Raw genomic sequence first — 25637 nt, 5'->3', positions numbered from 1 at the left:
ATCGTAGTAATTTGACCTCCTTATGCTAAAACTGGAAGAAAGGATAGCCAAATAAAGGTTCAAGTCGAAAAGTAAAAGATGTGTTGACTTTTTTCTCTCATTTTAAGCTTGTGCGTGCAGTATACCGGACGTGGTGAAGAGAGATTATAGTATTTTTACCTTTCAGTGATATTTATTCAATTGCTTTAATTTAAATATAAAATTTAAGATCAGTTAATTTGTAATTGTACTAAAACTGTTATAATATATATTTTTTTAGATTGCGAAAATAATTGAGTATCGTAAAGAATATACTATAATATGTTATATTCTAATTTCAACAATGGATATCGTTTATAGCACCATTTTCGTAATATAATATTACTATATAACTCGGAGAATATATTTAAAAGTTACCTTCAATTTCATTATTTTTTTACATTGCGAAAATAATTGTATAAATAACTGTCATTCAAGGTTATCAATGCCTCAAAACATTTACATACAGTTTTTCTTTTTTATTCTTATTATCTCTTTCATAAAATGTTATTTTCCACCAAGAGAACAGCAAATACTGGGAAGCAGTTTTTTTCAACGGGAAAACTACAGACGTAATATAAGAGGAAAAGATCTCGAAAGAATAAACACTTTAGAGAAACTCTCGACTCGTTTTTGCTCTCCCGGGAAGTATTATTTGTATTATTTGGACCCGGAGGACTCGAGTGGAAAATATTTATTAGAAAATGTACAAAACCGTAAGAGAACAGCTTTGTATAAGGAAAATTGTGGCTAATGGCAGAAAGCAATAAGCAACTATGGTAGCGTAACTCCACTCAAGTATTATAGAAATTCCTTTTAGACTATTGTGGAATTTATCATTCGCGGAAATGGCAATTTTTCAAGTTATAATACCCATTTCTGAGACAATCAAACGACGAAATTATGAAAGGAATACTGCGTTGATTTGGGCGTGTTGAACGTTAAGACACTAAAAAAATCAATGGCTGAAGGAACAGGTAACGCATTGTACGAACATCAACTTATTCTTACTCTAAATTTTGATTGAGTGTTCCTTTACCAGATTTAGTTACTAGGTTTCAATTTAACTGGTCCGGCAGAATCATTGTTGGTTGTATTCATCCAACCTTTCTATTCACACATTCATCCTGTGTTAATTTATTCCACAAACATGTCAACAAGAAAATAAGTGAAGGAAACTTTTAGGTTATGAGGAACATAATATTACGAAGTTTATTTTATCAGTTACCGGATAACAAATCATTTTACAAATGTCCCTTAATAATGTGTTTTTTTTTATTTAGCGACATATATATAAAAGAGAGGCGTCCATCAAAAAAACATTATTTGATATTGAAAAACACATTTTAGAGTATTACGTTTTAAAATTGTGTCATTTAAATGTTATCCTTTACTCTCACGGCACTCATCCAAACCAACAGCAAAATTCCTTAGGACAGCTCGGCACGTAGTCTCTGTAATGGCTGCCATTTCGTGTCGGATGTTTTTTTTAAGTTCACCATAGAACCCGATTCATTGACGCAAACTTTCGATTTTAGATATCCCGACAACAAAAGGCCATAGAGGTAAATTCGGGACTGCGTTAAAGGCCAATATATGTCACCTCTTTTGGAGATCAATTTGTATGTGAACATGTTTTCCAGAGTGTTTTTAGTAGTTCGCTACTTTCACATATTTTTGTTTTCCTGTTACAGTCGACGGCGGTTTCACCCGCAAAGCCTGCTTCTGGGACTTCGTGCGTCACCTGGACAGAGTCGACGCCGTACTTCTGACCAGGCTCAACAACTGCTCCGGACGCGGTCTGAGCTCTGTCATAAGCCGCAAGCGCGATGCGCCGGTCTACCCACAATTGGGACATTTCTTCTGCAACCTGCAGGTATTTATTTTACTTTTCCTTATCATGTGCTCCTGGTAAATAAATATATCAATTTAACAAAAATATTTAACAACAAAAGATCTTTTTATATTACCCGATAATGCATAAGGCACTGAAACAATAAATTTAGGCAGAAAAACGTCAGATTACTTAAAACCAAATTGAAGATGAATACAAAAAAAAAATACAATTGTATTGTTTATCTAGAGTTTTATGTGTTTTGATCCAAAATGTTTCAAAAGTTTTCTCTTTGTAACATTGTGACTTTGAAAAACCGCTGCACACGTGACCATCTTGGAAAAAATACGTTTAAATTTCTTACTAAATGAGTGATTAAAAAATAAACCTTTTTTAAAGATAATAAAAAAATATATGAACAGTTTGAAACTAATGAAAACGTTGAAACTATAAATATTAGTGTAACTTCCATAAATTTCATTATATTTTTTTAAACATTGAACGATGTTACGAAACATTACGAATTTAACACATTACCACCATCGCTCCGATACTTTTGGTCCCCAGTGGGTGATAAAGAAGACATTAATTAATGTAATTACGTCTAAAAGAGATTTATAACGTTGACGCTAATACCAAAACTGTAACACACGAAGTTAAACACAGTTTTATAATATAGCTCCTATTATAATTTGATATACGATTTTGCGTGGCTTCGAGAACATGAAACCATTTTTATTTACTAGAATATATTGTAAAAAAACGTTTTAAAAAAATCTTACCGTTATTCTTGAAATATGTTGCAGCGTGTCTTAATTAGAGATGAGCGTTTCGGTTATTTAAAAGTAGTAAATATAACAGTTACCGTTTCACAAATAAAACTGTTTTGTAAAATGGTTTTGTAAATAACAGTTTATAGCAGTGGGGGCAAAAAATCTAATACAAGCAGCAAGAGTTCTTTCTTTTTTAAAGTTTTGACAGCGCCCTCTGTTGGTCGGTCATGCATTCCGTGCGGTATTTAGGCACATGACTCCCCTTCCTTCTAATAGCGGTATAACAAAGCTGCATGTTGTGACTATAGTCAGTTACAGAAACAAAAAACGAGTGGTACTCAAATTTAAAGTCGTCGCGAAAGCGATGATGGCGGTCACTTCGTATTTTATTTTCTTTTATTTAAGTATTACTGGTATTTTGTGTGCATAAATAACCACTTAAAAATATTAAAAAGAAATTATATATGACAAAGAACATCATACATATGGCCCATTTTAAAAAAAACATAATGCTTTGATAAACTGCATCAAAAACTAAAAGAATTAACAGAATTTATACGAAAAACTACTCCATCACATTTGACTGACGACTCTAATAAATAAATAAAAAGAAATTATGTTTACATGGGAGAAGTTTATTCTTGAGGTAAGAATTTAATGACAATTTTTTTTATTTGCACTTTATAGCCATTTTACTGGAATAAAAATTTTAGAAAAAAATAATAATAAAAAAATATTTGCGTTCTTATGATTTACCAAAATATTAAATTTTGAGGGCCATTTTCAACGAGTTGTAAATAACTCACTATTAGAAAATGGAATCAAGTTGGGGTAAAGTAGGATTCGAACCACGGAACTTTGGTCCGTAAGTCCGAGACACTAGCCACTGGACCACAACCCGATCATATTAGATCTAACAATCCACTTTATAATGATAATCACTTGTATGGACCACCAGTATTAAAATCGGAAATTCTTCATGCAATAAACACTTCAGAAAAAAAAAGGCTTGCCGACCAGATAATATTCCAGTTGCGGTATTGAAGCTCATCAGTGATGATATTATTGACTACCTGCTGAGGTTATTTAATGCTATTTATGACACAGGGGTTATCCCATAGACTGCTTGAGATCTACTTTTCTGACATTGCCCAAAAAACAGCACCCAAAAAAATGCAGTGACTACAGACTTATGAATCAGTCTGATGAATCATATACTGAAATTATTCCTTAAAATGATACATGCGAGGATTCGGAATAAGTGCGAACAGGATCTGGATGATACGCAGTTTGGCTTTAGAAATGCCTTCCTTCAGTACAAGAGAGGCTTTATTAGCTATCAATGTTTTGCTGCAGATGTGCCTGATTGGAGAAAAGAGATTTTCCCATGTTTTATAGATTATGAAAAAGCAATTGACATGGTAAAACATTATAATTTTATGGAAATGTTGAGGGAGTGTAATTGTTTTTCACGTACCACTGTTGGTTTGAGAACAAACAGTAATATAGACACCAAAGATCAAATGTTTATCCAAAACCCATACTGCCGTCATAAGAAAGAAGAACATTTCTATATCAAACAAAAAACGGAGAAAATAAATATTTTGTAACTCGGAGATTGAAAAATTAGCTGTCTGAAAAATAGTACAAAAATTAAGTTTATTATTATGCGAATTTTACGTTATATATTTTAAAATGTACGTTTTCATCTTCTTTTTAGTAAAAAAAATACAAGAAAATATGTTATACTTTAATGAAAATACGTTTTTAGTTAGAAAACCCCTTTTAATTTAGTAATTAAGTAACGTCTTTTTTTTGTGTTAATATGCCAATCGATTCTACTCAACCAAATAAAATAGACGTTTACTGTTTTTCAAACTAGTAACGCCGACCTAATAATCCATTAACTTCGAAATTACCAGCAGATCTTAAATTTAATTAAAAACGAGTAGGTACATTTATTTCAGAGGTTTTAAACCGAAAGAAAATAAAAAATAAGTATTTTAATCAGTCTTTAATAATTATATAAGTCGGAACAGCCTTTTATATTTAGTCATTTTCAAGACTTTTTGCAGTTTAGTCTCATTTATTAGTGAAAATAATAGGGTTGCAGTTATTTTAGGAAGATAGGTGGATTTTTAGTAGATGCGTATTTTTTCCTGATTCCAAATATGTATTTAAATTATTTTCGAAAAAAATGTTAGATGCATCCTTCTTTCTTATGACGACTGTATACTAGTACCAAACAGCTGAAATCAGACGCGGAAACGAAATATCAGATGTAATACCCATTCAACGGGGAGTGCGCCAAGGCTGCATCCTGTCCCCCTTGCTTTTCAACTTGTATTCTGGCTATATTTTTAAGAAAACACTGAACAACAACGAAAAAGGCTTGGAGATCAATAAGTTGTAATCGACAATATCAGGTACGCTGACGACACTGTTTTGCTGGCAGATACCATTATTGATCTTCCAGAGCTGTTAAATAGTGTAGATGTATTTGGCAAACTGGGTTTGACAATTAATGATGGTAAAATATAATGGATAACATGTAGCCTACTTGATTACTCCACATTTTCTTTCAAATTAAAGGGACGTGACATTGAAAAAGTGGCCAATTTTAAGTATCTCGTCAGCATTCTAACATAGATCCTCGACCCGGACAAAGAAATTAAATACTTAATTGAGACACCAAGAGCTGCTTTTAATAAAATGAAATTCCTCTTCTGCAATGTTTATCTTGACTTAAAAATAAGGCAAAGATTGGTAAAATGTTATGTGTGGTCTGTATTGTTGTATGGCTGTGAGACTTGGACTCTGAAGATGAACATTATGAAAATGCCAGAGACTTTTGAGATGTGGTTGCATCGCAGAATGCTTAACGAAACGAAAACTAACTCAAAAGTCTTAAGTAGAGCTAGAACGAACAGAAAACTCTTAACCACCATAAAAGTTCGTAAAATTTAGTATCTGGGGCATATTATGCGTGGAAAAAAGTACCACTTGCTTAATTTAAATTTGAAAGGCAAGATTGAGGGTCACCGAGGGACTGCAAGAAGACAGATGTCCCGCTGCGAAATATACGAGACTGGGCTGGCTTCAGGACTGTGGAGCAGATTTTCCGGGCAGCACAGGACAGAGAGACTTTTGTCAGAGTGATTGTCATTGTTGGCGATACCTGACTATATATAAATTAATAAATTTTTCTATCAATCTGACAAATTTATATTACTTTACAAAAGAGATTAATAATCAAGTTACACCATAAATAACTTTTCGGATTTAATTTATTTTGATTGATAGGAAAAACAAACTTCTAATATATTTACATTTTAGATGGATATTGATAGCTCAATGTCGAAATGATAATTATTTAGCGAAGCTGACACTAGTAATTCATATAGATGTAGCATTTTCAATAGGAGTCGGTAGTCAATCCCTTAAGGATTTCAAAGTATCGCATATCGGTGTGATTAATGATGCTTTACATATACTTACGTTAAAAATATCAGTAACGCTGTTATTGTCGTAAAAATAATTTCATAGTTTAAAAAATATTAATTTAAGGGCCATGTATACCTTTGTCTTGAGATTTATACGTTTTTCTACTTTAATTTCAACTCGTTATTTTAAAATTTATGTCAATGAGCTTATATGCGACATTGGTTTGTATCGACGTATCTAGAACCTCTTGATACGTTTATCTACGCATTAAAAGTGACAAAAATTTTGTTCCACCGAGCAATTTTTCCTTTAATTACGATTTACTTTAATTTTTTATCGTTTTGAGGTTGGCACTTTTTTTCTTGAAAGCCAATTAAAAATATAAGAGAGAAATAAGTCCATTTTGAAGTCGAATTATATTCTGATATAACTGTCAGTTTTCGAAACGAGTGCCCCATTGATTCTGCCTCATTAACTTATAAGAGTATCTAGGCGTTAGAAAGTTGCCACTATATAAAAAATATAAGTTGTTATATTTTTTCCGTCTGTTTTACTATCTTCCGGAGTGTACCTATCGAGATGTTAAAGGAGCCGGCTTTGTAGTCACTCGGTAAATAAATACAGACGATATAAAGCATATTGCCTTGGCAAGTGTCAAACTTGGCGAGTTTATAATCGCTTTAAAGTGAGCACTTTCTATCACAGAAGACTATTTAAAATATAAATGAGAACTATTTTAAATGCTAATGAAGTAAGGAACGCGGATTAATTTTTGGGGCCATATATTGGTTTGTTTCGATCATATGATGTCGAGATGACAAGTAGGTAAAATATATCTAGGTAGATACAGATAGTACAGAAGTTAAGTTTACCGTTTCGATATGTACAGATGAAAATAGCGTTCATATTTGAGGCCCTGAGGGGCAATTACAAAAGCCATCTTCATCGATACATACCAGGACGGTATTCTTAACTTCAGCACGATCTCTTTTTACCTCGGTATTGACTTGTCATCTCGATGTTATATGATTGAATTCAACTATTAAATGACGCCGAAACTTTACTTCGCGTTCCTAAATGAATTCAAATTAAAAGTAGTTCTGGTTAATATTTTCAATAGGCTTCTATGATAAAAAGCTGCCACTTCTTATGATTATAAACTCAAAGAAATCCCAATTAAAGCAAAAATTGGTCGGCGGAAGAAAATTTTGACACTTTTCGTGGACTCGTGGTGTACTAGTCCCGTGGTACATACGGATGTACCTACCTCAAAACTTGAAGATAGAGCGTCGGTAGCGTATATTCATAATCACTCGTGAGAATTCATGACCTCAACTATGACGTCATAATAAAGGCATGTCACTTTAGTGCTTAGATATGTGTGCAGTGGCGTGCGCGTTCCCTTCGTATATATCGATGTACCTACCCAATACTTGAAGGTAGGGGGTCGGTAGTGTATCTTCGTAATCGCTCGGGAGTATTTATCTTCAACTTTACTGTCACGGTGAAGGTATGACGTCCGTACTTCCCATTATTATTATTATTATTATTATTCGTTATAGGCAGGTAGCCTTTGCTGATGCGCATATATCTCGTTTACTGCTTTTTGTCTGCGTTCTTCTTCCTTTAATTGTAATTCCGTTCTTCATTGTAATTGATCTTGAACTATACTGTCACAAAACACACCCTTCTACGTGGGCATAATTCAATTGTTATTAGAGATATCACCCAATACCATTATTTGAATGTAAAGTGCATCATCCTCATATTGGTACTCTTCATTCAGTTTGTCTAAATAAATGACCAGTGATTTAAAATAATTCAACTCTGAACTCCAGGGTTGCTATTCTGAACCACTCTCGCGGCACGAGAAAACAGTTTTTCTCGTGTATTTTGTACGTAAATAGACGAGATTATACGGCAACGAGAGCGTTTGGAATACCAGCCCAGATTATTTTAGTGATTTCAGAAATCAGCTACTTTTTTTTCCAACAACAACTTAGAAAATACGTCATCCTTTAAATTTCGTTTAAAAAAAATCCCGCTTCGAGGGCACTCTAATCCGCTAAAAATGCCGTCATTGCCCAGGTTAGGCGTTACCGTCCAACGAGTTTATTTTTTCTTATCTTGTTTCAATATTTTTTTCGTGGGTTGATCTTTTTCCGAAAACAGGGCGTTCCGGCGGCGGCGTCCTGAAACTGTACTTGAGGACAACGGGAGAGGCTTTCTAAAACGGGACGGCCCCGTTCAAAACGGGACGTTAATTTACGTTATTTATACGTGCATTTTAATTTTAAATTTGGAAATGAGATCAATGAAATATTAAATCCAAATCTTGCCTTTCCAAAATGTTACATTCTCTTTAGCATAATCTTCCTTGGCATTTTACGAAATCATCCCAGAAATTTGCATATCTCTCTGTTCTTATCTAGTGTACTTTTGCCCGTCAGCCAAAATTTGCATATTTTCAGCAAACACAATCAGATATAACGATTCATCTCCTTTCAACAGATTAAATATTTAGTTCACAAGAATACAGCATTCTATTGATTGGGTCTTTGACGCATTAAATGGACTAATGCGCAAAAATCACAAACTGAAATAGGATCGGTGTGTTATTTTACAATACCGCACATGTATTTCTAAAGTGACACAATAAAAAAATACGTTTTGAGAAATCTTGCGGACTTGATGCAAAAATGTATGAAAGGGAATTGTGTTCATTTTGATAAACTAGAGGATCTTAATTGGCAAATGAATATATTGAACCTTTCTGAACCACAAAAAAGGTAAAATGGTCCAAATTTAAAAAAAAAAATACAAAACTTAAAAACACGTATTTCTTAAGTGGCATAACTTGAAAGAATAATACATTTTCTGTTTAAGTACTTTGAGCGGCTAAACTGACTCAACCCAAAACTTCTTCGTTTTAATAAATTCTATCAACAAAAATGTCTCATCTTTAAATGCTAGATAAAAAAAGTTAAACGTTTCATGTACATAAATAACATATATCAACATTTTTTTAAAAATATTTTTTGGTTCGTGTACCTGCACACAAATCTGGAAATGTTACCTGGTGTGGATATTCGCTAAATAAGCGTAATGGGGAATGTTGTAGTACCTATATAAAGTGGCCACTTAACCCAGCCAATGACAGGTCATAAGCCCTGTAAACGCTCGAATATCCATAAGCCTGAATCTTGAATTTGAAAAAAAAAAAAAAAAATCTACCTCATCTCTGTAGGGATATAAAAAAATAAAATAAAAAAAAACATATATCAAATTAATACAGTTTTGAACACTTTCAACACGTAGTTGAAATGAGTCGATATAACAAAAGTGACACTAAAGCCATTTGTCGGTTGATTTTAAAAGCTAAGCTACATTGTTTTTAATGATTCATAGAGATATACATGCTTATTCTTATATATATTCTTAGTGATGGGGGTCAGTGCTATGCAAGCTCCTGACGTCACTGCGACCTGTGAAGATCTATTGTGACGGGTCCCCGTGAATAGTTCTCGCTCTCCAAGCCCAGGTCTATAAAGAGTCTGACTACCGTGTGGAAGGCGAGAGTTTACATTTTGCTAAATCTCCCCCTCCGGTCGGGCTATTAGGTAGGGGGCGAGCTCTTTAACATCCTCAGTAGCTCAATCACAAATAACAATCGACGTGCTTAAAAACATGCTAAGCATTTGAGCCATCACAATGAACAATAATGAACATCTTTAAGTCAGCGCTCTTGTCGGTTTGTTTTTTGTTTTCCTCATAAATGAATACAGTTCATTGGCGAAAAATCGGCGTTTGCAAAATATTAAGGAGTATCAAATACAAAAAAAATATAAAATACAATTACTATGGCGACTGCTTTTCTTGACATTTGGCTTGCCAACCGCTGGCTTAATGCACTGAATAGCATGATAAATAATAAATACATAAATGAAAATTGCAGTTTTAGAATATTTTCCATATTTACACCGGTGAAATTCAAATATGCGATTACATAGCAGGATTATATGTCGCGAAACGTAAGTATTTTGAAATTTAATATTAGGTGTTCACGGATGGACCATTGTGATCGCGATTACGATAAACAACGACGTTGAGAAATTGTAATTACGTCGCTTATTAGCACGTCGATAGTTATTTGTGATTGAACTACAGATTTAACCAGTGGTCCCCCGAGGATGCGGCTCCTTTTACGATGTAAAGCATCATATTCACGTGGAATGATTATGGGTGTTTTCTCATCTGCACTGCAGAACCTACGTCTAAACGTTTCGGAAAGGTTCATTCTAGCAAGGTGTTGGTTCAATGTTCAGTGCCCTGTAGCTCAATCACAAATAACTATCGACGTGCTAATAAACGACGTGATAACAATTTCTCACGATGGTAGTTTATCGTATTCGCGATCACAATGCAACATCCGTGAACATCTAATATTAAATGTAAAAATATTTACGTTTCGCGACATATAATCCTGCTGCAAAATCACATATTTGAATGTCATTGGTGTAAATATGGAAAAAAATCCAAAACTGCTATTTTTATTTATTTATTTATTATTTATCATGATATTTGTTGCATTTAGCTGGCGGTTGGCAAGCCAATTGTCAAGAAAAACAGTCGCCATAGTAATTGTAATTTAATTTCCACTTTTTTGTATTAGATACTCTTTTCTATTTTGCAAATGACATATATTGTATTATTTTTTTTATGGTAAGCGCCGATTTTTTGCCAGTGAACTGTATTTATTTACGAGGAAAACAAAAAACAAACCGACACGAACGTTGACTTAGAGATTATACACGCGTTGACTTATGACGGCGTTAACTTAAGCATGAACATTATTGTTCATTACGATCGCTCAAATGCTTAGCATGTTTTTAAGCACGTCAATGTGCGGTATGTGGTGGGTAAGCTACACGCGTTGACTTATGACTGCGATAACTTAAGCATGAACATTATTGTTCATTGTGATCGCCCAAATGCTTAGCATGTTTGTAAGCACGTCGATAGTTATTTGTGATTAAGCTACTGGGCGGGCTAAGTAATAACCCTAACTTGATTTCGGCTGAGCTTTATTAGGTCAAAAGCAAAACTTTGCGAGTACCCTTTTATCCATTCTTCCTAAATTCCTAATCTCTAACATAGTAATAACTCAAAACATGGATTTTTTTAGTTGTGTCACTTTTGAAATATATGATTTCAAAAGTGACACAACTATATAAATCCATATTTCTCGTTATTACTATGTAAGAGATTAGGAATTTAGGCAGTATGGATAAAAGGTAAATACTGAGCGAATTAACGAAATAAATTTCCTTGTAATCATAAAATGCTTTTTTTATTCATATTTTGAGTTACAGGTGACGTACAATCATAACATATGTATTTTTTTAATAGGATGTATGTCCTCTTTTTGCTTTTATAACAGTCTGAACACGTTTTGGCGTGGGATCAATTGAACGTAGTTATGCAGAAAGCCAGTCCACAATTTTGAAAAAAAGAGGTATTGGTATTATCGGGTGCAAAAAGGGCAACTCTATGTTCTGCTAAAAACAGCCAGACCGCTTTTATACAAAAAACTGTAAAAATCACCTTCTGAAAATAGTGTCGATCACAAAAACGGAATTTCTCACTTTGTAGAAAACATCCACAGGACTAGAAAAATCTTACGGTACTTTAAAATTCATTTACACTGTTCAAACACATAATACGATTCTTGTTTATAATACCAAAAAAAAGAATGAATTCATTGTTAATCATTTGTCAAAGTCAAAAACATTTCAACTGTAGTGTGCATTTAATAATTTTCTCTTCTCACAAAGGTGCTATTATCTCAGTTTCACTTTTCTATGGCTGGATGCTTTCTGCATAACCACGTTCAATGAAACTTCGGCAATTTTCTTTTATTCTGTCATCTCGAAACCACATCTGAATAACAGCTTCTATTATCTTTATCCTGGCGATGCAGTCAAATTTTTGTATCCTAGATTTACAAATCGCCCACAAATTTTCTATAGGGTTAAGGTCAAGTGAATTTTCAGGCCAGTCTAAAGTTATCTTTTTACCATTGAAATACTTAAGCATAAACTTCAATACGTGACAAGGAGCTGAGTCCTGTTGAAATATAGCCCCACCATCAGGACAACATTTACTCAGTTCTGTACTCAAGTGCTGCTCCAATAGAGCTTTATACGTACATAGATAAAGGCAATGGAGGATAATTTGAGTCGGAATTGTGGAAATCCTGGTAATATTTTTAAAAACCTCTAATTCTATTGACTAGGAAACAGATTTCCTGATGGTTTAGATTGACACATTATTGATTTTATATTTTGAATAGGTAACTAATGAATGCGTGATCATGTTCAATGTTGACCGGAATGCGTAGCTTGTAAATAACAAAATCATGTAATACTAGTTATGCTGGCGCTATGAAATTCGAAACCCTTTACTTTGCTATGCTGATTTCAGATATGTTCAATATGCACACTATTCGCCAAAACTTAATTATTTAAAAACAAAAAACTTTTGTGTTCGGGGCGCGAAATAGGCAAGCGTGGTGAACTGTGGCGTAACTGCTGGCATATAATAAAGTATAACAATATTTTAAGAAAAAAAAGCAAAGTTTATCCAATTTTTTGAAAGAAGAAAGAAGGGAGGACTGATAGCTCCGTATTACTCCGTATGGATCCGCTGGCGAAAGGATTTTTAAGTCCGAGTAAACAAAAAACTATTTCTTTAATTTAATTTATTATTTCATTATTATTGTAACATTTTATTTATTTTTTTACGTGTGGAATGATGCGGAGTGGCTATTTCAATGTACGCTTTTTTTCTTATTTTTTTGACATTATATTTAGTAATGTAAAGAAAACTATAATTGGCCTATAATTTTGGTTTATTTGTAAAAAAAAATTTTTTGTTTTTATGGCTGTTGTTTTATTTATTTTATTTTTATTTATTTAACTTTTTGTACATAATGTTATTTGTACATTGGCGGGCTTATTGCCAAATGGCAATTTCTTCCAACCAACCAATAAAATAAAAGTTATATTTTTATAATTCAAGTTACAGAACATATTCAATAGAAAAAAAAAGATTAAAAATTTAAAGATATATAAAAATAGAAATAAACGTATTTGTTTATAAATTACCTTAAATCGAAACTATTACTCAATGGGAAAAAAGAGGAAAGAGGAAAGAGGAAAAAGGAAAGGAGGAGAGATTAAGGAAGAGAAAGGAGATGTTTCTTCAGACGTGATTTAAACAGAGATAATGTAGTAACATCTTTGATGGTGGATGGGAGATGATTCCACAGTCGAGCCGCATGGACACTATATGAGTTAGAGAAGAAAGAGGAATTGTGTATGGGTATTAAGAGAGTGCCTTGAGAATGAGAACGAAGAGGTAAACCATGAACTGATAAGCGTTGAAATTTTTCACACAGGTATATAGGAGCGTTAGGACTATGAAGTACATTGAACAGAAGTGAGAGGGAGTGATAGTCTCTCCGCTGTCTAATTTTGAGCCATTTCAGTTGCCTACGATAATCAGAAATGTGGTCATAGATCATGTTTTCTTTTAATAAATAAAATACTTTAAAAAATAAAAAAGTAAGCAAAATATTATTTCTATAATACGAAAATATGTAATACGTGAAGACGGATAGTCATTGTTAATCGACCGAAACTGAATTTCGGCTTCTGTGTGTCAGCTTATGATCTGTCATCGGCTGGTTTGAGTGGCCACTTTACAAACTGTGTAACATTCACCATTCTGTCTATGTTTATTTATTTATTTTATTAGGTATACAAACAGTATGTACACATATATTGCCAATTTCTTTGTATATTAGAGTAAGAAACTCATGCACACACCAATAAAATTGTTTACACTTAATACAATTATTTAAATTATGTTCAATATAATAAATGTAAAAGAAACGAAATGAAAAAATATTTATATGATAATAATGTTAAATGTCTGCTTCTCTCAAAATTTCTATAATTTTTGACCTAAATTTACATACATTGTCACAAAAAATATCAGCCTCGGTAAATATATTGTTATATTGGTCGCATATTCTAGGTATTGTAGATTGTTTAAAATAGTTTGTTGACGCGTTTTCAGTGTAAAACTACCATATTTCCTCAACTCTTCCATATGTTGACTTTTGTGAAGTTGCAACTTCGTAAGTGTAAGTTGTTTCTCAAAAATGTTTCTGTCGCAACAAATTTAGATCTGAATAACTCCCGAAGGAGGAAATCCAGCTTGTCGGTAAACATTTGAACATACTCAAAACACTGTTTATTAAAATTAGTTAAAAACCCCTTCAAAACGTCCAAAACTAGGCGTAAACCTTACTAGTTCATTAAAATATCAGCATCATCATTCCCATTCCGCACATTATGGAGCATAAGGCACCGCATTGGTACTCCAATCAGAGCTTTACTTGATCATTTAAGTTACATGAAGGTAAGATGATCAGTCTTTCACTTCAGGTACCACTCCAGGGACTATGAAAGATTCTAGTGCAAAAATGCCTTTTTAAATAAAAATATAATGTCAACCGTGTCGGGAATCGACCCTGAGACTTCTTGCATGGTAGGCAAACGCGCTGACCACTACACCACGAGGCCGACGCATTGAAATGAGTGTTGAATAAAATGCACAATGAAACAAATGGCATAAATTTAATGGATAAATTTGTTAATTTTTAGGGCATTTCGGTTCATCGTCATGTTATATATCAAATTTATATGTAACAGCTCTTCAATGTAAGCTTCAGGAACTTTAATTTGTTAGCTTCAAAGATAATATGCATAAACAACTCTCCTTATATTTCTATCTGTGGCCTGTGGCATTTATTTATTTATTCATTCAAAATTACACTAGTTTAAATATTAATGAACTTATTAAGACTTTCTAGGCTACGCCCGTGTCAAGCCACAATAAATAACAATAAAAAAAACCTAGTGATTTAATTAGATCAAATTATAATGACATAGAAGAACAATAAAAAAAGGGTAAATGTAATAAATAATAAAATTCCAAAGAATATAATGCAAAAAAGATAATCAGAAATAATTTTTAAAATATAAATTATACAAATTAAGAATCATCACACATAATCAAAAAAACAAAATAAGAGTATCATTGAAATCAACAGAAAAAGAATATATTTAAAAACATAATTGAAATGATAATTGAGATATGTTTTCTAGAAACTCATTCAATACTATAGTAAGAAATAAAAGAAATAGGAGCAATAAATCATATGCCAAATAATAGTACAAACTAAATTAAATTATACAAAAATACATGATGAAAAAACATAAAAATATCAAGATATATAAAAAGCAAATAAAACTAAAAGTATGGAAGGAAAGCAGATTTGTAAATTTTTGTTAAATGCTTTACCAACATTAAAATGAATGCATTACTTGTGAATTTCTGTGACAAAATTTATTACCAACTTACGAAACGATCGTTTTCGAAAGACCTTATTTTCCAAAATGAATGAAAATATTCATTATAAGGGCTTATATAAACACTAGGAGAATCATTAAAAAATCTTTTATTTGTAGAGTAGGATCCGATATTCCTCCCAAGTGATAATACCCTATTGCAAAAATATAAATATGGCCGAGTCACGAGTCACGAGTCACGAGCCATAAGATGGTCTAAAGCCAAACGTAATCGAATAATACTAGTTTTATTGGCCGAAACTGAAACTTGCGAATAGGTCTGTCACTAATATTGGTGTTAGCGTTTTTGCCTTATTTTCAGGTTTAGATTAGCATTGCAGAAAAGGCATTTCATTTGATTAAAAGCAGCTCTTGCTGCCTCAATTCCGCATTTAATTTCTATATCTGGGTCGAGGGTCTCTGTTAGAATGCTGTCGAGGTACTTAAACATGTCCACCTTTTCAATGTCACAATTTGACATAGATTCGTTTTAGAGAAACAGTATTATTATTTGTATCCACTTTGCTGGATTTTTATTTGCTTACAAGATGACTGAGCGGGTAATAGCTACAGAAGACACTGTTAAATTCCTGACGATGAGGTAGTAACCTCGAAACCGGTCGAAGTGTAATTAAAGGATTGAGGTGGTTTATACAAATTTATAAACAAATAAGTGTAAAATGTCATACCACAAAGTGAAAAATGTTTTTGATAACAATAATATATTTTAAACTCCTTTATTTCATTGTTCCTGGACTTGACACCTGTGTAAGACCGATTACTTTACCTTCATGTAACGTATGATCAAACTAAGCTGCATTTGCAGTACCCTATGCACGAATGGGTGCGGAAGGGGGATGATTAAGATGATGACTTTTGTCGTGTTTGGGGAAAAAAATATACTTCTGCTTTCGAAAAATGACAATTGTTGAATTTCTTTTTTTTTACTAACTAATAAATATAATGTAAATAAATTAATTATGCTACACGGTCAGTGTTTAAGTTTCCTCAATAGTTCCAAAAGGTAACATAATCCTCTTGTTATTTATGAAATTGAGAAATACGTGGTATATGAAACCATATCAGAAGTTAATTGCAACTCTTAAGAGAATGACGTTTAATAAGTGCATCTACTAAGTTTAATGCAATTTAGTTTTAATTCAACAGTAAAATTGTGGACTAGAAAGTGCAACAAATATTGAATAATCAATAAAGTGTTCCGACTGCCTTGCTCCTGTGCAATTTTTCTCTAAAACGATACATTTTATCTAGAATTTTGCCATTCTAATGCTGTGCCCTATGCACTATTCAATGCGAAGAAGAGAAAGAAGAGGAAGTATTAAAGCGTTTACTTTTTCAAAAAACCGTTTTAAAATATCTATACTAACATTTAACGTAAGTCAAATGATTTTTTTACCAGCCGAAGGGTTTATTTTCTGACACAAATAACCCTTTTATTGTGCATAATTTAATATCTATGATTCTTATTTAGAAACTTCGCTAGTTTACCTTTAGCCCTTATCTTTACTATGTTATTTAACGATTGTTGACTGCATGTTTCTGTAAAATGAATAAATAAATAATAAACTTTACTCAATCAACCATTTAAATCATTAGAAAGTGTTCAAAAATTTATCTTAAAAATAATACTTCACAAAAATCGCACTTTTCCCTCTTTCCAATTGTTCCAAGAAACCAAAATTTTAGATATAAGACATATACATGTATATTGTTTTCAATGTTTAAAATATATATTTAAGAACCAAAATGTATTTACAAGTCATTCAAATAAATCAAGTCAAAGAAGGAATCGTGTGTTGGAAATACCACATTGTAAAACGAAGCTAACACAGAGACATGCATATTTTTAATTTTTTTTATTCCTTTTTACTGATAATATTTCATTGTCCCAAACTTCAAATTTTTTCCTTCTTTTAAAAAACACACACTATCCTGGATTCAAACTAAAGATATTAACTCTTTTTGACGGAATGAGGAATATTATTGTGTTTTTTTTTTTTTTTTTTAATTACTACAAAATAAAAAAGTAACTTATAATCTTTTACAGAATATTTTCTTTTCTCTTTCTTATAATACACATAAATATTATACCCGTCTATTTATTATCGGAGCAAAAATTCATAAACATTTCTTGTATACCCACGAACAGGCCATGCCTTTACGGGATTTTTTGTTTACTATTTTTACAACAATGTTTGAGTATGTCCAAATGCTTGCAGACTGGCTGGATTTCCTCCATATTCCCTTCTCAATAATGTTTTCCCCTCTCTGTTGAAATAAATTTAAATACTATTTTTAATGTTAATATTTCGTTGCTTTGTAATTATCCTTTATTTTTTGTATACTCTTTTATACCTCTTATGTATATTGTAAAATAACAAAAAAAATTTTTTTAAAAAAAAACGGAAAAATTAACAAAGACGTTTAAAATGTGATTTTTGTTACTTTTAATTAATTAAAAATTTATAAATAAAAGTGCAATAAAAATATATACGTATTTTTATTATTGAAATGTCAGTAGAAAAACACAATATATTTCAATTAAGTTTTGTTATAGTAACACCAAAAACCAATCAAAGCTGTAACAGTTATGCAAATTTCGATAGTATTGTTTGGAAACGTTATTCAAATGGCTGTGATATAATTTAAAGACGCTTTCCCGTGAGATCACAAAAAAATGTACATGTTTGCTTAATTGGAAACTCGTCCTTTTCTGTTCAGTATGTTATTCATTTTATTTATTTCCGAAATTGGTGTCTTCTCCGTGTGTGATCATACAAACCGAATATTTTAATTATTTGATAGTTTTAAATCTGAGTAAACATTTTTGTTGCAGGAACGACGGAATCTCGCTACTCCCGAAGGGGAGTCGAGCCGAGACCCTCTTCTTGTAAGTCTGCTACAGGAAGGCCATGAAATGATGACAAACCTAAGAGGAATAAACCTGAAACCTCAACCCTGCTACCGAGATTCGGAGCCGATTAATCTTTACCACAAAGTTGGACATGGTGAGATATGTTGTCAATTTGGAAACTGCAATTCTAATTTAACCCTATTCTATATCCAGCGTAAGAACGACCTGCCACAGTACGCAATTAGGTTCGTCCTGCGCACACCTCTTCCCCCCTACGTTTTCTTCACCTGCAGTGCCCATGGCTACGGCGTCTATACTTGTGCAAGTACAAGTACATCAGTAACTCGTCGACTGTCTAGCGAAGCGTCTGCTTTACAAAATAACCCATTTATATCCTGAGATAAAATAAATGTTCAAATTCGCTATCACCAATGAGGAATTCCAGCCCAACCCGGAATTCAATTTTAAAAATGTTTTTGTGTACACGTGAATATTTAAAAAATTTGGAGTAGGATGAAATATCTCAAAAACGCGCGCAAAAATAAATAAAAAATGTTAAAAATAGTATTCATTTTAAAATCGTAAATAATGACGTCACTCCTTACATCTACGTGTGGTATTTCCGGTTTCCGCTTTAAAGCCCTTGCAACGTTTTGAACATAGAGTATAATTCGACTTCAACCAGAGATAATGTCAACTTTCTAGGTTTTTCTAAATCGAAACGTTCGTAAAAACAACCATAACATAGAAATGAGCAAATTACAATCAACCAAATGAAGTAATGAAAGCAATATTCCATAGATTCTTGTCAGGTCAGTGAAAGTAAGAACGCCAACCGTTTCATGACGTCACTACTGAAAAGTGACACACTGATTACAGTCATTTGGCGCGGTATTTGATAAATGTAACTTTAAAAAATCATATCTTTGTAAATAACGTACAAAAAGAATATATGTATATATTTTTGCTTAGTTAAATAGTACGCTAATAGAAAATAAATAAATTAGAAAACAGTGGAATTCCTCATTGTAAAGAACAAAAGAGGACAGATAAGCATTCGAATCGTAACAATAATGCATTTTATAAATGAATGATGTAGATACTGTAGGTACTTTATAAATTAACAGAATGTTGGTGTTGATAAATTTTATGAATTTTTATAGGTGGTACACAAACCTCAACGCACTATGATTATTAATAAATATTTTTTTTAATGTCTGTCAGACATTAACAACCCTAATATCTCGCAAACTTGTGCCATTCACACAATTTCTGAACAAACTGGTATTGGGGTGCATTCCGTAAAATATACTTTGTTTCGATATTCGAGAACTGGCGAAGTTAAATCGCCAAATCATACGGTCATTTGAGGAAGATTGGTTTTTTTTTTAATGGCAATGATGATATTTTCAATTATGGATCAATTCCATAAACGATTTGATAAATCTGATAAACATTTATATTATAATACTATAACCATACTTATTATCACTATCATTAAATGCATAAACCGCTATCATGTTTTTATTGTGAGTAGGTTATTAAAATTAAAATAGAAATAAAATTAATGAATTAATTTAATTCAATTGATTAATCGGGTTAAATGTGTTAAGTTAGTAAGTGGGGGGGAGGAGGCTGGACATGCGCGAACGCGGGTTGTTCTTACGCTGGATCTAGAATAGAAACCTAACCTCGTCGAATCGACGAATACGCGATAGCCAATATGCTGTCTCTTTATTAGGTTTAATGGAGTACGTACGAACGTTAGGTGTCCAGGGTTAAAGCTACTTTTAGTTACTGGTGGATTTTTATGAGCTGGCGCGTGCGCTATACTTACACATACGCATCGTGTAGTATCAGTGAATAAGCCCATGGTATGACATTGCACGGCATACGCATTATGAAAATAATCTCTGTCTCTCTTGCGCTCAGACGCGTTTATGAGCGTGACAAACAAATATTGCTTTATTAGTTGCTAATGATACGGTAATACAATATACACAGGATGCTTCTGCGTTCGTCTGAATATCGCTTCGATTCTTGATAGTAAAATTTGTATACGAGTATTAGGTTATGGATTAAAAACACTGGTTTATAAATATGTAGGTATTTTCATTAAATCAAATCATGAAAAGTTCAATTATGTAGTGATGGCGCTTTCGCAAAACTTACACAAAAATATTTTTAATATACAGAATACTGATTTTAAAATCTTGATGTTGTATATTGTTTTATTAAATGTTTTTAATAATCTCTTTCGGATTAGATAAAAAAAAACAATTACTTTAGAAAATGTCATATATTTACGAATATTTGTTTTTAAACAAGCATGTTTTTTATTGAATATTTTATGTTCATTATAAAAATAATTAATAGAATCCAATTAAAATGCAAAGTACAAATTTTATCGGTGAAAATATGGATACACACTTATTGATAAACAATAAATCTTGTTATTAATATACTTAAAACAATCTACACAATTTTGCATTTTAGTTCTAGAGTAATGGACTATAAAAAAAATAAAAAAAACAAATTTAAATTGTTCTTGGAAGGACTATAATTAGTAAAATGCAACATTTGAAAAAATGTTTTGAAAAATATAAAATTATGAAACAAAGTATTTTAGTAAATTAATATTATATTTTCCTTACCCACTGTATTATTTTTTCACATACACAACCCTCTAATCCAACACCGAATTTTAGAAAAAGATTTGCACATTTGGTTAAAATTTAATACAACCTTTTTTAAATTAACATCCCGTAGATTTTAAATGCGTTAGTGTGAGTTTTCTGAACGCGCCAACTTAAGTTAACCACCAGTAGCTATAGTTCCTTTTTTTTAATTTATCAGAGCGTTACAGAGACTGCTAAATTTGAAGTAATCATAATATTATTTTGAAATAATGTTAGTATATAACCATGTAACCTACGTTTTTATGTCTACTGCTTGAGAGACGTATCCGTCACTTCATCAGGACTCTCACCACAATAACCTTTCCAAACCTGAACGTAAAAAAATCCGCAAGTTCCTTAGGAGGGGTACTGGGAAAACCCCAGATAAAATTCTATAAATGCGACTTTAAAACAAACAAAAAAAGCATTATGATTTTCATGGTAGTGTTTATAAAACTGTTTCTTAGTATTTCGAGTTTTCTGCTAAATTCATACATTTATTCATAAAATACTGTTGCGAGAGGATGCTTTATGACATCGCTCTGCGCTTACTCTGACACGTTAAGCAGCACTGATTTTATGTTGCGCCACCCATTAGGGTAGTGGTACAGCGGAGAGTTGGAGGGAAAATGCATGTAAAATCTTAAACACGAAACCCGGATTTTTGTGGTTATGGCTGGAAACAAGCGACCAAATAGCAAACAGACTAACACGTCAAAAATAATTTAACTGAAGAGCGATGATTTGTAATATTTGCTGTTTGCAAATGGGAATTATTTCTGAAAAAATGGACAGCAGAATATTTTAATAATTTTGATATTATGTTCTCGGGGTACGACTATGAAAAAAAACCAGTATGTTTATTAACAAAAAAAAATACTGAAAAAAATATTCTATCTGTGAGACTCTAGGTACCCCCTTTAAGCCCGGAAGGGTTAATATTTAAATACTAAAATACAGTCATCTGCACCATCACCACAGTATAGTTTTGAAGAATGGGTATTTGAACATTATTTTTCTGTCACTCTCTCGCAAACGCCTCCCCGATACTTTGCGAAAAAGACAACTGTACGTCGGACTGCTTATGCATAACTAATATGGACAAATCTGCAAATCGGCAAAACAATTAGGACACACCAATGGTAAATGAGTCGTCTTTTTCCAAAACCCGCCATTGGGAGATAGTGGGTTTTGGAAATAGACAAACCAAATATCTACAGTGTGTAAAAAAACATTGCTCTAGGGCTTTAATCCAGGGAGAAAATACGGAAGCACGTTTGTATGACAAAAAGAGAGCCCGCTCGTCCTTTTAATGTTTCAAATATAAATAGTAAAATATAAGTTACCTATTGAAAAAAGTTTATAAATTATAAAAATAAAAACAAATTATTTAAATTTTTTCTTTTATAGTAACAAAGGTTTACAGTACATATGAATAATAATAGAACAAAATGATTTTTTTTAAACCCCACATAGGCATAGCCTTTGCGTGGTATACAAGTTTAATCGGTTTAACGTGACAGTACGAATTTAGAACAAAATTACACATACATATTAATTACATTATACATACATGCACACACCCTTACCCACCCTCAACATACATGTGTATATATACACACATACTTGCATGCATATATTTATACGTATACACATACATAAAAAAATACGCAATTTATTTATATTTTAGTACAAAAAACACAATTAGTAAAATCAAAATAAGTTAAAAAAAGCAATTTAGCTAAAGAAATCAAGTACATCTCTTTCCACGATTCATTTTTTGCATATTTTAGAGGTCTGATTGGTTAAGCTTTTTATGTCTCTCGCGTTATTTTAAAATACGTTGTATAGTCTGAAAGCGAAGAAGAGTGCATGTCTCTGTCCTAATTTAGTTTTATAGAGGGGTACACTGATTTGAAGGTTTGTAGACTAATTCGATTTTGTTAAATTATAAATAAAAAAAATTACGGGCGTATAAATTTCTAAGCCTACACGCAATACACTGTTCTTATATCCTTATGTACAGAATATAATATTAACACATATATTTCATCCTAAACAAATTTTGTATAAATCAATAGAAACTTCACACCTAGATAAAATGTTTAATTCATTGGTGATCATCGAATAATATTTGACAATAAATCTCATAAGGGGAAACATTGCACTATATTATATTTTTGTATCTACCGGAAACGTATCTAAGCATCTAATATTAATATTTCGGTTTTGAAAGCATTAAAATTATAAAGGTGTTGTGAGTTGTAAAGAAAAACATTTTGTATTATTAGCGTAATAAAAAAATATTCATCGATCCGTAGGGAATTAGTCTATAATATATAGTTTATGACATTTTATCTCTTCTTTTTGTCTATGAAAAGTATAGGCGTATTCTCTTTCTGTTTGTCCGCTGTCATCTGTCATTCTGATGAAAGTGCTAAATTATTTCATTATTTGGGCTATTTTTTGTTGTTCGACGCGCAGGTTGAAGTTGGAAAACAGTTTAATAAAAAATAAATTCGAGTGCTTTGCTTCATGTCATATTTTGACATTTTTGTAAATGAATAATTAGTGTTATTTGTATTGCTTAAACCGCAAGTCGTATATGTGTTGAGATAGAAAATGTTTTTTGTTTAAGTTTATCTCAAATTTGTCAGTTTTGTGCAAATAATGGAGAGGCAAAAAGTCCTTTCTCACCAAGTAGGCGTCGTCATCGTAATTTCACCTTTGATGTCGGTTTCTACCCCGAATGATCTAAATGAAAGTCTTAACACAGATAATCAGCTTGATTTAGTAATGCATAAAAAGTTCTCCGCTGTAAAAGATCGGGGAAAACAAACAAAGGCTGATTGAAATGAAAACTCTTCCAAATCTCAATTCCATGAATACACAAATATGAGCAAATAAGTTTATTTTCGGAGAATGATGAAGTCTTGGATATGGCTTTTTAAATTATTCCAATGATGTACACAATTATATTATTGAATCATCATTACTATGTAGGTAAGATAATCAGAAACTTAATTGGGACAGAGCTTCATTTATAGAAATGCTCATGGTTTTAAATATCAGTAAAATGTAAAGTATTTATTTAGATAGTTGCAAAAAAAACTTAAACAACTAGTTACAACTTACATTATACTCAATAGGTACAATAATAATTTCAGTAACTATATTACTAGTACGGCCGGAAATCGGACACATTATGTTTCCTAATTTGGTTCTCTATTTTCCAATCTTCATTTGATTAAACTCTTTGAGCAACTTTGTATGCGTCATCTCCCTGTTTTTGAAGTTCACGCAAGTGTTGTTTTGGTTAGTTTTCTTAAATTTTTTTATTTTTAGTACGCACAATATTGTCGATTACTTTAATCACAAAACGATGTTCTCTATCATTTACTTCGCATATAGATGTTTCATTATTCTAGTTTTCTGTTTGATGATCCATACTTATTTTTTCTTTGCTGTAATTTTGTTTTTGCCTCTTTTATTGCATGTTTTTTGACACCAATATTTGAAGAGATCCAATAAAAATTTAAGGTCTTGATTTGTAGAATGTCTTACCACTAAATCTTATAAATTTATTCTCAATTTGTATAAAGAGCATTGTGACTTTTGTTTCTTGCCTAATTTGAAATTATCTAACCTCATTTGAAGTTATCTTAATTACTATTTGAAAGAAATATAAAGAACAAATTCAGACTGAGCTAGAAAAATTTCTGATCATTATAAGTAGTGTTGCATATTTAAAAGACCGTTACCACATTATATTAGGTAACTGATTTGCTCATTAAATTGACTTATTAATAAATTACAGCAGCCTGCAACTTTGTAGAGCGTCATCTTTGTCATGCCTACAGATACCGAACTCCTGCGACAGAGACTACGCTCTACAAAGTCAGCAGTCTCATTCTTAAGCCTGATGTATTTTATTTACTGCTGGGTACTGTACTATATTTTTATTTCAATATGAAAAGAGAGAAAAAAAGAAACGAAAATGTAAAACAATAAACTCAATAAGGAATAATTTAAAAAAAATATATTTATAGATGACAACCATGAAGTTTCGCATAAATAAATTGTCTATGTTTTTATGAATGTATGTATGTGTATGCGCATGGGTGTATGTACGTGTGTGTGTATGTACATGTGTATATATGTGTATGTCTGTATGTATATGAATCAAAATGTGTATTCGAATAAGTTTATATTTTGTTTGTCTGTGCTCTATATTAATTTGTTAACTATTATAATATATTGAAATGTAATTGCCTAGCTTGGAACGGGGTATGTACCCTTGTTAGCTGGGCAAAGTGAACATGGAATTGTATTTTGATAAAGAGTGTGAATAAATAAATAAATAAATTAAGAGCGGTAAATTTCTATGGTAATAGAATATAAATATTATGATTTGACTCTGATCTATCTGAGTTATTATTTAATGTCTAGTTGAATGTGCACTGGACGAGACAATGTTTCCTGCATGGGAAATTTTATACATTAACTAGAATATACGCTATTGGAGAATTTTCTGTG

The 25637-nt window shown here is 31.9% G+C and overlaps 1 protein-coding gene across 1 annotated transcript in view; it reads left to right on the top strand.

Moving 5' to 3' along the window:
- futsch (microtubule-associated protein futsch) overlaps nt 1-25637 on the top strand; it is a 242363-nt gene that overhangs the window by 190425 nt on the left and 26301 nt on the right. The window contains exons 6-7 of the mRNA XM_088226424.1: nt 1713-1894; nt 18406-18577. Of these exons, the coding sequence (XP_088082550.1) occupies nt 1713-1894; nt 18406-18577 (354 nt within the window). The remainder of the gene's footprint in view (nt 1-1712; nt 1895-18405; nt 18578-25637) is intronic.

The sequence above is a fragment of the Micrasema longulum genome, unplaced genomic scaffold, assembly GCF_059751315.1.
Source record: "Micrasema longulum isolate JH-2025_06_02 unplaced genomic scaffold, ASM5975131v1 h1tg000430l, whole genome shotgun sequence".
Classification (NCBI taxonomy): Eukaryota; Metazoa; Arthropoda; class Insecta; order Trichoptera; family Brachycentridae; genus Micrasema; species Micrasema longulum.
The sequence above is the reverse complement of the archived record's forward strand: the minus strand, read 5'-3'. Positions and strand labels throughout refer to the sequence as shown.